Source organism: Hemitrygon akajei, unplaced genomic scaffold, assembly GCF_048418815.1.
Source record: "Hemitrygon akajei unplaced genomic scaffold, sHemAka1.3 Scf000250, whole genome shotgun sequence".
In the NCBI taxonomy this organism is placed as follows: domain Eukaryota; kingdom Metazoa; phylum Chordata; class Chondrichthyes; order Myliobatiformes; family Dasyatidae; genus Hemitrygon; species Hemitrygon akajei.
This window is the reverse complement of record NW_027332130.1, coordinates 75,162-89,170: the sequence shown is the minus strand read 5'-3', so window position 1 is coordinate 89,170 and position 14,009 is coordinate 75,162. Positions and strand designations below refer to the sequence as shown.

Sequence of the window (14,009 nt, the reverse complement as noted above, 5' to 3'; positions counted from 1 at the left end):
AACCGGTCTATAATACCCCAGTTTCTCTCTCCCTCCTTTTTTAAAAAGTGGGGTTACATTAGCCACCCTCCAATCCTCAGGAACCAATCCAGAATCTAAGGAGTTTTGAAAAATTATCACTAATGCATCCACTATTTCTTGGGCTACTCTGGGATGCAGACTATCTGGCCCTGTGGATTTATCTGCCTTTAATCCCTTCAATTTACCTAACACCACTTCCCTACTAACATGTATTTACCTCAGTTCCTCCATCTCACTAGACCCTCGGTCCCTTACTATTTCCGGAGGATTATTTATGTCCTCCTTAGTGAAGACAGAACCAAAGCAGTTATTCAATTGGTCTGCCATGTCTTTGTTCCCTATGATCAATTCACCTGTTTCTGACTGTAAAGGTCCTTACATTTGTCTTGACCAATCTTTTTCTATTCACATATCTGTAAAAGCTTTTACAGTCAGTTTTTATGTTCCCTGCCAGCTTTCTCTCATAATCTTTTTTCCCTTTCCTAATTAAGCCCTTTGTCCTCCTGTGCTGGTCTCTGAATTTCTCCCAGTCCTCAGGTGTGCCGCCTTTTTTTTGCTAATTTATATGTTTCTTCTTTGGACTTGATACTATCCCTAATTTCCCTTGTCAGCCACGGGTGCACTACCTTCCCTGGTTTATTCTTTTGCCAAACTGGGATGAACAATTGTTGTAGTTCATCCATGTAATCTTTAAGTGCTTGCCATTGCATATCCACCGTCAACCCTTTAAGTATCATTTGCCAGTCTATCTTAGCTAATTCACATCTCATACCTTCAAAGTTACCCTTCTTTAAGTTCAGAACCTTTGTTTCTGAATTAACTATGTCACTCTCCATCTTAATGAAGAATTCCACCATATTATGGTCACTCTTACCCAAGGGGCCTGGCACGACAAGATTGCTAACTAACCCTTCCTCATTGCTCGATACCCAATGTAGAATGGCCTGCTCTCTGGTTGGTTCCTCAACATTCCTATGCAATGGCAAGCATTTAAAGATTGCATGGATGAACTACAACAAGTGTTCACCCCAGTTTGGCAAAAGAATAAACCAGGGAAGGTAGTGCACCCGTGTATGACAAGGGAAATTAGGGATAGTATCAAGTCCAAAGAAGAAACATACAAATTAGCCAGAAAAAGTGGCACACCTGAGGACTGGAGGAAATTCACTGTCTAGCAGAGGAGGACAATGGGATTAATTAGGAAAGGGAAAAAAGATTATGAGAGAAAGCTGGCAGGGAACATAAAAACTGACTGTAAAAGCTTTTATAGATAAGTGAAAAGAAAAAAATTGGTTAAGACAAATATAGGTCACTTACAGTTAGAAACAGGTGAATTGATCATAGGGAACAAGGACATGGCAGACCAATTGAATAACAACTTTAGTTCTGTCTTCACTAAGGAGGACATAAATAATCTTCCGGAAATAGTAGAGAACTGAGGGTCTAGTGAGATGGAGGAACTGAGGGTAATACATGTTAGTAGGGAAGTGGTGTTAGGTAAATTGAAGGGATGAAAGGCAGATGAATCCCCAGGGCCAGATGGTCTGCATCCCAGAGTAGCCCAAGAAATAGTGGATGCATTAGTGATAATTTTTCAAAACTCTTTAGATTCTGGATTAGTTCCTGAGGATTGGAGGGTGGCTAATGTAACCTCACTTTTTTAAAAAAGGAGGGAGTGAGAAACCAGGGAATTATAGACTGGTTAGCCTGACATCGGTGGTGGGGAAAATGCTAGAGTTGGTTGTGAAAGATGTGATAACAGCACATTTGGAAAGAGGTGAAATCATCAGACAACATCAGCATGGATTTGTGAAAGGAAAATCATGTCTGGCAAACCTTACAGAATTTTTTGAGGATGTAACTAGTAGAATGGATAGGGGAGAACAAGTGGATGTGGTATATTTGGATTTTCAAAAGGCTTTTGACAAGGTCCCACACAGGAGATTAGTGTGTAAACTTAAAGCACACGGTATTGGGGGTATGTTATTGATGTGGATAGAGAATTGGTTGGCAAACAGGAAGCAAAGAGTGGGAGTAAACAGGACCTTTTCGGATTGGCAGGCAGTCACCAGTGGGGTACCGCAAGGCTCAGTGCTGGGACCCAGTTGTTTACAATATATATTAATGATTTCGACGAGGGAATTAAATGCAGCGTCTCCAAGTTTGCGGATGACACGAAGCTGGGCGGCAGTGTTAGCTGTGAGGATGCTAAGAGGATGCAGGGTGACTTGGATATGTTAGGTGAGTAGGCAAATTCATGGCAGATGCAATTTAATGTGGATAAATGTAAGGTTATTCACTTTGGTTGCAAGAACAGGAAAACAGATTATTATCTGAATGGCCGATTAGGAAAAGGGGAGGTGCAACGAGACCTGGGTGTCATTGTACACCAGTCATTGAAAGTGGGCATGCAGGTACAGCAGGCAGTGAAAAAAGCAAATGGTATGTTGGCATTCGTAGCAAGAGGATTTGAGTACAGGAGCAGGGAGGTTCTACTGCTGTTGTACAAGGCCCTGGTGAGGCCACAGCTGACGTACTGTTTGCAGTTTTGGTTCCCTAATCTGAGGAAAGACATTCTTGCCATAGAGGAAGTACAAAGAAGGTTCACCAGATTGATTCCTGGGATGGCTGGACTTTCATATGAAGAAAGACTGGATCGACTAGGCTTATACTCGGTGGAATTTAGAAGATTGAGGGGGGATCTTATTGAAACGTATAAAATTCTAAAGGGATTGGACAGGCTAGATGCAGGAAGATTGTTTCCGATGTTGGGGGAGTCCAGAATGAGGGGTCACAGTTTAAGGATAAAGGCGAAGCCTTTTAGGACCAAGATGAGGAAAAACTTCTTCACATACAGAGTGGTGAACCTGTGGAATTCTCTGCTACAGGAAACAGTTGAGGCCAGTTTATTGGCTATATTTAAGAGGGAGTTAGATATGGCCCTTGTGGCTAAAGGGATCGGGGGTATGGAGAGAAAGCAGGTACAGGGTTCTGAGTTGGATGATCAGCCATGATCATACTGAATGGCGATGCAGGCTCGAAGGGCCTAATGGCCTACTCCTGCACCTATTTTCTATGTTTCTATGTGTGGAAAATTAAAATCTCCCACAATCACAACCTTGTGCTTACTACAAATATCTGCTATCTCCTTACAAATTTGCTCCTCCAATTCTCGCTCCCAATTAGGTGGTTTATAATACACCCTTATAAGTGTTACTATACCTTTCCCATTCCTCAATTCCACCCAAATAGGCTCCCTAAATGAGCCCTGTAATCTATCCTGTCAAAGCACCACTGTAATATTTTCTCGGACAAGTATTGCAATACCCCCCCCCCCCCCCGCCCTTCTGAAGCAACGAAATGCAGGAATATTTAGTTGCCAATCACACCCCTCCTGCAACCATGTTTCACTAATAGATACAACATCATTTTTCCAGTTATCAGTCCATACTCTAAGCTCATCCACCTTTCTTACAATGCTCCTAGCAATAAAATAGATGCATTCAAGAAACTTTCCACTTCTTCCTCTCTGTTTATCCCTAATGGTGCAAACAACTTTATTATCTCTTTTTTTCCCTTCTCCCCTAAATCTTCGGTCTGAGTGCTCCTACATCAGGGTGGAAGTTCAAATCAGCTCTGTGTTAAATGTTTAACCATCACAGTGACTGAAGGCAGCTGCAGGTTCATGAGGGACTGTGACTGTCAGATTCTGCAGTTCTTGCGGCTGTTCATCGCACCCAGGACTGAACCCTGGTCAGTGAATATTGGAGGAGTCTGTTCTACCGATGTTAGCCTTAAACTAGACTGGCATTTAATATTGTGGATCTGTGAACGATAAATCAGTTCTCTATCAAATCCCGTGTCTCAGGTACTTACTGTCTCTACCACACTCACAATGTACACTAGAAAGGCCACTCAGCCCATTTGGTTCCTGCCCATGTTTCTGTTCCATATCAGTATATCAAAATCTATCCCTGCCGTTCCCCTCTCACTCTCCCTGAGATGACAGATTGCAACTAGTCACCACTCCGTTGGTTAGGAGATTTCCTGTGAATTTCATGGAAACATATAAATGCACAACACATTACAGATGCTTTGTCCCACTTTGCTGTGCTGACCATGTATCTTACTCTAGAAACTGCTTAGAATTACTCTACCACATAGCCACCCATTTTCCTAAGCTCCATGTACCTATCTGAGAGTCTCTTAAAAGACCCTATTGTATCTGCCTCTACCACCGTCACTGGCAGTGCATTCCACACACACACCACTCTTTGTTTAAAAAACTTAGCTCTGACATCTCCTCTGTACCTACTTCCAAGCAGCTTAAACCTATTCCCCCTCGTGTTAGCCGTTTCAGCCCTGGGAAAAAGCCTCTGGCAATCCACACGACCAATGCCTCTCATCATCTTATACACCTGCATGAATTTCTCCAGGGTGAATAAGACGATGACCTCACTGTGGTTTTGACGTTCTCTCTCTCTCTCCGTGTGTCTGACGTCACAGTCCCGCCTCACTCAGGCACTTAAAGCGACACTCACAGTAAACGAACCTGCGGTCTCGTAACATAATGCACCTCTAAAGTCTGACAGCAGACCAGCGAGTGAATCTTCGATGGTGCAGAGTCAGAAACCAAAGTGTTGCCAGCCTGAGTCAGGGCTCTGGGGCTCCAGAGAGAGATGGGGTCTAGAGTTTACCAGGAGGAGGAATCAGACCAGCAGGATGTGGCTACAAAAGAAAGGTCAGAAACATTTGTAAACTCGTTGACCGAAATAATGGTGGTTAATTTCACGCAGCAAATGTGGAGAGGAATAAAAAGACAATGTTTAGGCCAAGCCCCTTCAGCATGCCTAGCCTGTATACACCGCTTCTTAGTTGCTCTCTGAATTGCAGAGTTCCTCCAGCGTTTTGTGTGTGTGCGTCTCTGTATTTCCAGCAACTGTAGAATCTCCTGTGTTTTATAACTGCATTTTACTTTGGCATTAGATACACGTTGATATTGAGTATATTGTTTATGGGAGCCGCTTTCTGCGTTAAAACAGCTGCAAATTTTTTCTATACACACTATATATAAAAAAAATGAGGCATGGACATTGAACCGGTGCTTGCAGAAATGGTTAATGGCACCGTGATTACCCATAGGGCCATGCGTTAAGAATTTTGCTGTGCTGAAGTGCCGATGAAATGCGCCGGCGTCAGGCTGAGAACGTCCCCGAGTATCACGCATGCGCACAGTACACAGAAGGCCTTGAAAATGTCAGCTGCAGGTAAGAACGATTCTCCATGTTTTTATCTTAAACACTGAATTCACAACAATTCCTGTGAAATCTGGACACCGTGGCCAACAATCCCGGGACAGTCCTGCTCTCATCCCTGTCTCTCAGCACCATGATCCGTACACGGGCCCTGGGGAGCTTCCGGCTGCAGAGTGAATGGGAACCGATGGATCTTTCAGACAGAGCTGAGCTCCAGCTATAATAAAGGCAAGGATTAGGAACTGAGAGAAAGGGAACAAAATCTTTTACATCACCAGTTGAGAAAATCACCTTTGTTCTACCTCCAGTCACTAATAAGAGAAAATCTGAAGATGCTGGAAATCCAAGCAACACACTCACAAAATGCCGGCAAAATTCAGCATTAGTACTCTTTTCCATAGATGCTGCCCGGCCTGCTGAGTTCCTCCAGCATTTTGTGTCTGTTGCTTGTTCTACCTCCTCTTGTTCTGGACTTTTCTACCCGTGAGAGCATGTTTTGTCCCATTCTCTCTGAGTACAATAATGATATCAAACACCTTTGCCCTGGGCAGCAAGTAGCTTTCACATTACACATGTGCCGGACTCCAGTGAGACAGACTACTGCCCTTCCCTTCATATTCATTGGCATTGCCATCACTGAGCTCACCACTGTCAGTCATTGGGGGAGGCTTCAGGGGAATACCGAAACTGGTGATACTTGTGTGTATTCTGGTGTTGCAAAAGTTGCTGGGGAATTTGCAAGTGGGAAGAAGTGAAGTGATATTTGGAAATCTGACTTTTAAAGCATAACTTAGCAAGTAAACCACATATGGACAATATGCAAAAACTTTGGTAAGAAAATCCTTCATTACTCATTACAGGCCTGCTACATAGGTTGTGTGAGTGTGCAGATGAACTGGATCGAACCCAGAGGAGATCAAAGTTCCTGTTGACAGTGATTTGCTCGCTGTGAAAATGAATACCTCTCTATAAAAAAATCACTGTGCACATCTTGTCACTGGGTAAAAAAAATGCACAGTGCAAGACTTATGTACACACTGGTTATTACAAATTAGAGGGGGTATTGGAGGGAAGATGGGGAGACCTGTAGTGTCCCTGATGCCCTCACTTACAAGAAATGCATCCAGCTGCAGCTTGTAACCCTGCACTTTAAGGAGTTGGAACTTGAAACACATATGGGGATTGATGGTCATTTCAGATACCAGCACTCTGCCCAGTCAGGAGATGATTTCTCTTCCAACTTCGGTTTAACCTCAATGTAACAGTGTGATACCAAATCAAACCTTGGCAACTCAAGTAATCTCATCTGAAATGTTGTCCTACATCCATTGATGGATTTTGTAAATCTTTTACAGGTTAAAAATGAGAAGGAATTCGTCTCCAGGAATCTTTTCTGTTTTGTTCTCTCTGTCTGGATATTTAAGAAGTGGAGCGAGGGATTCAATCGACCATCCTTCCTGCTCAGACTGTGGGGAGGGATTCACTTGGTCATTTGAACAACTAGCAAGCCCGGCATTTTACACAGGAGAAAGGCCGTTCACCTGCTCAGACAGTGGGAATGGATTCACTTGGTCATTTCAACTGAAGGTACATCAGCAAGATCACACTGGGCAACGCCATTCATCTGTTCTGTGTGTGAGAAAGGATTCAGTCTGTCTTCCCACCTGTGGACACACCAGTCAGATCACACTACACTGGGCAGAGGCTGGTCATCTGCTGAATTTCGGGGAAGCGATTCTCTCGGTCATCTGACCTAATGGCACACCAACGTGTTCACACCAGGGGGCAGCCATTCACCTGCACAGTCTGCGGGAAGGGATTCACTCAGTCATCCACCCTACTGGAACATCAGCGAGTTCACACTGGGGAGAGGTCGTTCACCTGCTCAGTCTGTGGGAAAGGATTCACTCGGTTAGCTAACCTACAGAATCACCAGCGAGTTCACACTGGGGAGAAGCCATTCACCTGCTCAGTCTGTGGGAAGAGATTCACTCAGTCATCCACCCTACAGATTCATCAGCGAGTTCACACTGAGGAGAAGCCGTTCACCTGCTCAGTCTGTGGGAAGGGATTCACCCGGTCATCCAACCTACTAGTACATCAGCGAGTTCACACTGGGGAGAGGCCATTCACCTGCTCAGACTGTGGGAAGAGATTCACTCAGTCATCCAACCTACTGAGTCATCAGCGAGTTCACAGTGAGGAGATGCCGTTCACCTGCTCAGAATGTGGGAAGGGATTCACTCAGTCATCCAACCTACTGGTACATCAGCGAGTTCCCACTGGGGAGAGGCCATTCACCTGCTCAGTCTGTGGGAAGGGCTTCACTCAGTCATCCAACCTACTGGTACATCAGCGAGTTCACACTGGGGAGAAGCCATTCACATGCTCAGAATGTGGGAAGGGATTCAGACTGTCATCCCACCTACAGAGTCATCAGCGAGTTCACACTGGGGAGAAGCCGTTCACCTGCTCAGAATGTGGGAAGGGATTCACTCAGTCATCCAGCCTACTGGTACATCAGCGAGTTCACACTGGGGAGAGGCCATTCACCTGCTCAGACTGTGGGAAGGGCTTCACTCAGTCATCCAACCTACTGGTACATCAGCAAGTTCACACTGGGGAGAAGCCATTCACCTGCTCAGTCTGTGGGAAGGGATTCATACTGTCATCCCACCTACAGAGACACCAGCGAGTTCACACTGGGGAGAGGCCATTCACCTGCTCAGTCTGTGGGAAGGGATTTACTCAGTCATTCAACCTACAGAATCATCAGCGAGTTCACACTGGGGAGAGGCCGTTCACCTGCTTAGACTGTGGGATAGGATTCACTCAGTCATCACAACTACTGGCACACCAGTCAGTTCACAGTGGGGACTGGCCGTTGTTATGAATCCCTGGGTTTCGTTTGCTGTGGACTGTCATTTTAAGACAGAGAGAGAGATTAAGAAGGTGAATCAGTCTGACTTGCAGCTTGTTTACATCGCTCGCAGCTTGTTTAGTTTTAACCGAGGACACAGACACTCAGAGTCAGACGGAGATGAAGGAGGAAAAATGGAAGGATTGAAACCGGGGAACTAGTGGCCAAGGGTCACTGTTTGGAACTTTCCTTTGCCCACAAGTGTGGGTTAATTATCGATTCACCGTACATCGAATGTGTGGTTGTCACTTTGTTTGATCCATAGGGGTGGATCTGATTTGGTGTATCCTGTGGAGACCCCTTATGTGTTAACCCTTGCCTGGCTGTGGTGTGGTAGTTCACTTGAAGACGATACACCTTCTGAGAAGTCACTTTCGGTGAGAATTTGTATGTGGATTTGGAACAATGATGGATAAAATCTACAGCGACTGTTCTCTCGTTTTACCACCGTAGAACCTGTGGAATTCTACATATTTGCATGCACTCGCCATTTACCCTGGATTACAAATCTCTCTCTCATCACCTATTCTGTTGTTGAACTGAACTTTCATACTTAACCATCTCAAGACTCCAAGCCTTGATTCCCCGGAGCTCAATAGTTTGGGAGTTACATTTACACACATTTATAAACTTAACACTGTTAACTTCTGTTTATCTTGTTTAAGTTGCAATATTACAAGTAGATTCTAATAAAGATAGATTTAACATCAAAACCAGACTCCAGGTGTAGTCTATTGGTGCTGGTTTGTTTCTAAAGCATTATGGTTCGTAAAAAATTTGGGGCGTGCGTCTGGGATATGAACAAATTTGGGGGCTATTGATCGATGAATTATCGATTTGATTGGGGAAATCCCTTTTGATTTATTTGTGTGTGGAAATCAGCAGCAATGGACATTTATAAATTTCTGGAAGTGCCAACCCCTGAGGCATCAGAAAAAGCCGAAAAGAATGAATTGCTGACTGTTGCTACTGGGCTGAATCTTAAGCAGGTAAGGGGGTGTGAAGGACCAGGGCAAGCATAAAACTGGGAGAGGAGGTAAAGGTAAAACAATAGGGGTTTTATTATAAAATATAGGCAACCACCCCCTTTTTCAGAGACTGGGATCCCTGTTTCAAACGGTAATGATGTGCATTTCAATGTGTTCACCTCTCCGTCCTCGATTCTCTAAATGAAAGGGTTATCACATTTGATTTTTCTTTATATGATGACCCAACCATTTCAGGGATCATATTCAGGGATATTGAACTCTCTATAACAAATACTCTCTAACCACTTTGTTAATCCTCTGTGCAAAAAATGTCCATCTTCTGTAGCCCCGTGTTGCCCCAACCACTCACCTCCTACCCCTGTCATTGGCCCCACTTGCAGGTCAACTGTCTGCCGGTGTTCCCCCCCCCCCCCCAATGTGAATCCCTCTGCTCGCCACCATCGTGGGCTCAGACATTTCCACAGATTTCCACCGGGACAAACATCCTGTCCGCCCCCTCTCACACCATCGTTTTCCTTTCAATAAAATCCCTCCTCTCCCTCCCCAGGGAACTAGCATCATACCGACGGGCCGAGCGGTCTCCTCCTACCTCTCGGCGACGCATCAGACTCCGGCCGCAGAAGACGCTTCACAAAAGCCCCAACTTCCCTTGGAGGGAAATGGAAATAAATCAAAAAACGGACATTTACTCCGCTGTGATGTGGAGTTTGAAGCCGGAGCGGGAGGCGAACTCAGCGGGGATAACGCCCTCTGGACTTGTCCACCTCTGCGACTGGTGGTAACAAGTGATTGACATCGCTTTGCACCAATGGGAATAGCGCAGCCCCTGAATCCTCTGTTGACAGCGGTGGGGGAGGGCTGGTCACGCGATTATTAGCCCAGCTATTAAACTGAAAGCCCGAGCTCAGCAGCGCATGGATGACGTAAGACGCTGTGCACGTAAGGGCAGATCGCGGTGTGGGAAGCCTATGCGTGACGTCAGGCACGAGGGGGGTCTGTGTGATGTCACCTGTGGGATGCGCTCGCTTTTAAATGCACCTTAATGTGCGTTTCTTATGATTTCAGAGGGACAACAACATTTATCACGGGTTTCATTACTGAATCCAGTGTTGTGAGATGTAAAGTCCCCTGTTATGTGTCCGGCTGGGCCGTGTTGTTTGGGGGCTATTGATCGATTAATTATCGATTTGATTGGGGAAATCCCTTTTGATTTATTTGTGTGTGGAAATCAGCAGCAGTGGATATTGATAAATTTCTGTAGGTTGGATGACTGAGTGAATCCCTTCCCGCGTACTTCCTCATCCAGGTCATCCACTCTTGGTCTTCCTGGAATCATTCTTTGAAACTTCTCCGGACCCACTCCAATACAAGCACATCCTTTGCTCAGATAATAATTCGGAAGTACAGGTCGGAATCTGCTCACCATACACCAACAGTGATCTGCCCAATGCGTTATAAAGCTATAGTATCGCATCCTTGCTCTTATATTGCTAACATTGCAGTTGTCATCCTTAATCAACTCCATCTGCAAGCAAACCTTTAGCGCCTCTTGCTCAAGGACTCACAAGCACTTATGCACCTCTAATTTTTTTCAAGTTTCTCCCATTTTTTTTCCTACACCCAATTACTTCTACCAAATGTACATGACTTGCATACACTGTATTTCAACTGCTACTTTGCTGGCATTCTCCAGACCTATCGAAGTCCTTCTGCAGACTCCCGCTTTGCTCTAAACTACCTGTCCCGTACCTATCTTTGTATCAACTGCAATGTTCGTCACCAAGGTATCAATTCCGTCATCCATATCATTCAGATTTAACATGAAACGATGCGGTCTCAATACTGACCCCTGCAGAACAGCATTAGTTACCGACAGCAAAACAGAATTGCCCACATTATTCTGACTCTTTCTCCCTTGTCAGTACAAGTTTCTTTCCTGTAATTCCATGAGCTGTGATCCTGTTAAGCAGCCTCACGTGCAGCACCTTAGAAACATAGAAAACCTGCAGCACGTTACAGGCCCTTTGGCTCACAAAGCGATGCCGAACATGTCCTTGCTCTAGAAATGCCAAGGGTTACCTACAGTTCTCTATTTTTCTCAGCTCCGTGTACCTATCCAGGAGTCTCTTAAAAGACCCTATCGTGTCCGCCTTCACCACCATTGCCGGCAGCCCATTCCAAGCACTCACCACTCTCTGTGTAAAAAAACTTACCCCTGACAACTCCTCTGTACCTACTTCCAAGCATCTTCAAACTATGTCCTTTCGTGCTAGCAATTTCAGCCCTGGGAAAAAGCCTCTAACTATCCACACGATCAATGTCTCTAATTTTCTTGAACACCTCTATCAGGTCACCTCACATCCTCCATCACTCCAAGGAGAAAAGACTGAGTTCACTCAACCTGTTCTCAAAAGGCATGCTCCCCTATCCAAACAACATCCTCGTAAATCTCCTCAGCACCCTTTCTATGGCTTCCACATCCTTCCTGTAGTTTGGCGATCAGAACTGAGCACAGTACTCCAAGTGGGGTCTGACCAAAGTCCTATATATCTGGAACATTACATCTCGGCTTTTAAACTCAAGCCTGCGGTTGATTAAGGCCAATGCACAGTATGGCTTCTTAACCACAGAGTCAACCTACATAGCAGCATTGAGTCTCCTATGGACTCCGTCCCCAAGATCCCTCTGTTCCTCCACACTGCCAAGAGGCTTACCATTAATACTATATTCTATCATACTTGACCGAAGAAAATGAACCACATCACACTTCTTTGGGTTGAACTCCATTTGCCACTTCTCAGCCCAGGTTTGCAGACGATCAATATCCCCCTGCAACCTAACCCAACCTTTGTGTCATCAGCAAATTTACTAACCCGTACCTCCACTTCCTCATCCAGGTCATTTATAAAAGTCACTAAGGGTAGGGGACCCAGAACCGATCCCTGAGGCAGACCACTGGTCACCGACCTCCATGCAGAATATGACCAGTCTACAACCACTCTTTGTCTTCTGTGAGCAAGCCAGTTCTGGATGCACAAAGCAATGTGCCCTTGGATCCCATGCCTCCTTACTTTCTCAATAAGCCTTGCATGGGGTACCTTGTTGAAGATCATCTGAAAATCCGAGCAAACAACATACACTGCCTCTGCTTTATCTATCTTGCCTGTTATTTCCGCAAAGTATTCCAAGAGATTTGTCAGTCAAGATTTCCTCGAAACAATCCGGCTGACTTTGGCCTACTTCATCATGTTTCCCCAATTACAGTACCCAAAACACACACTCTTAGTACACTCTAACATCTTCCTGACCACTAAGGTCAGACTAACAGTCCAATAATTTTCATTCTTGTGCCCCCTCTCTTCTTAAAGAGTGGAGTGACATTTGCAAATTTCTGGTCCACCAGAACCGTTCCAAAATCTAGTGATTTGTGATAGATCATTACTCATCACTTGAAGAGAAAACTAAGGGGGAACTTCTTCATTCAGAGGCGGGGAGAGTGTGCACCGAACTGCCAGAGCAAGTGGCAGGGATGATTGTAATCTTTAAGAGAAGTTTGCTTAGGTCACTGGATGAGAAGCATATGGAGGGCTATGGTCCAGGTGGAAGTTGTTGGAACTCGGAAGAGTAATGCTTTAGCACAGACTAGACTGGCCGAATGGCATTTTCCTGTGTTGTAGTGTTTTATGACTCTAATGCCTTCACAATCTGTTCAACTACCTCTTTCTGAACTCTGCGGTGTCTTATCTACCTTCAGGCCTTTCAGCTTCAAAAACACCTTCTCTCCTTGGTAAAAGCATGTATCCTCACTTCTGCCCCAGGTACTGCTGGATGTTTGGCATTTATGTAATAAATTTAACGACACAACTGTAGTGGGTGACTTCAATCTGCAGGAGGATTGGGAAAGTCAGATTGTCGTGAGATCGCAAAAGAGGGGATGTATTGAATGCAAACGGAATGGCTTTTTAGAGCAGCTGATGGTTGAGCCTACTCGGGGAACTGCTATCCTAGATTGGGTGTTGTGTAATAATCCAGATCTTATGAGGGGGGTTAATGTAAAGGAACCATTAGAAGGCAGTGATCATAATATGATTGAATTCCTACTGCAATTTGTGAGGGAGAAGCACAGGCAAGATGCATAGTATCTCAATGGAATGAAAGGGAATTTCAGAGGCGTGAGAGAGGTGATTCCCCAGGTGGATTGGAGAAGGATGCTGGTGGAGATGACGCTAGAGCAGAAATTGCTGACGTTTCTGGGAATAGTTCATAATGTACAGGATAGATATGTCCCACAGACATAGTTCTCAAACAGCGGGGCTAGGCTATCGTGGCTGACAAAGGAAGTTAAGGACTGTATAAAAGCATATAAGGTATTAAAAGTGAGTAGTAGGTTGGATAATTGGGTAGCTTTTAACATCCAACAACCGGCAAATTTAAAATAAAAGCTATAAGGGGAAAGGTGAAATATGACAGCAAACTATACAATAATATAAGCCAGTTATAAAAATATACGAAAGGGAGGCGAGAGTTGATATTGGACCACTGGAAAATGATGCTCATGGGGTACAAATGGGGAAGAGATGGTAGATGAACTTGATAGGTACTTTGCATCCATCTTGTCTGTGGAAGACACCACCAGTGTGCCAGAGATCCGTGAGTGTCAGGGAACAGGAGTGAGTGTCATTGCTATTACAAAGGAAAACGTGCTAGGCAAACTCAGGTTCTTAAAGTGGATAAGTCACCTGGACCAGATGGACTACATCCCAGAGTCCTGAGAGAGGTTGCTGGAGAGATAACAGATGCATCGGTCATGACACGTCAAGAATC

The 14,009-nt window shown here is 44.8% G+C and overlaps 1 protein-coding gene and 1 long non-coding RNA gene across 2 annotated transcripts; both read left to right on the top strand.

Moving 5' to 3' along the window:
- Positions 1–2,156: 2,156 nt before the first annotated feature.
- Positions 2,157–6,665, top strand: LOC140724491 (uncharacterized). The gene is made up of 3 exons (XR_012098144.1): positions 2,157–2,262; positions 5,164–5,288; positions 6,632–6,665. It is a non-coding gene; the product is annotated as an uncharacterized lncRNA (long non-coding RNA).
- A 13-nt stretch (positions 6,666–6,678) lies between these two features.
- On the top strand, positions 6,679–8,808 carry LOC140724489 (uncharacterized). Its single transcript, XM_073038936.1, has one exon. The coding sequence runs from the start codon at positions 7,033–7,035 to the stop codon at positions 8,167–8,169; it is 1,137 nt and encodes a 378-aa protein (XP_072895037.1). The 5' UTR covers positions 6,679–7,032; the 3' UTR covers positions 8,170–8,808.
- The last annotated feature ends 5,201 nt before the right edge of the window (positions 8,809–14,009 follow it).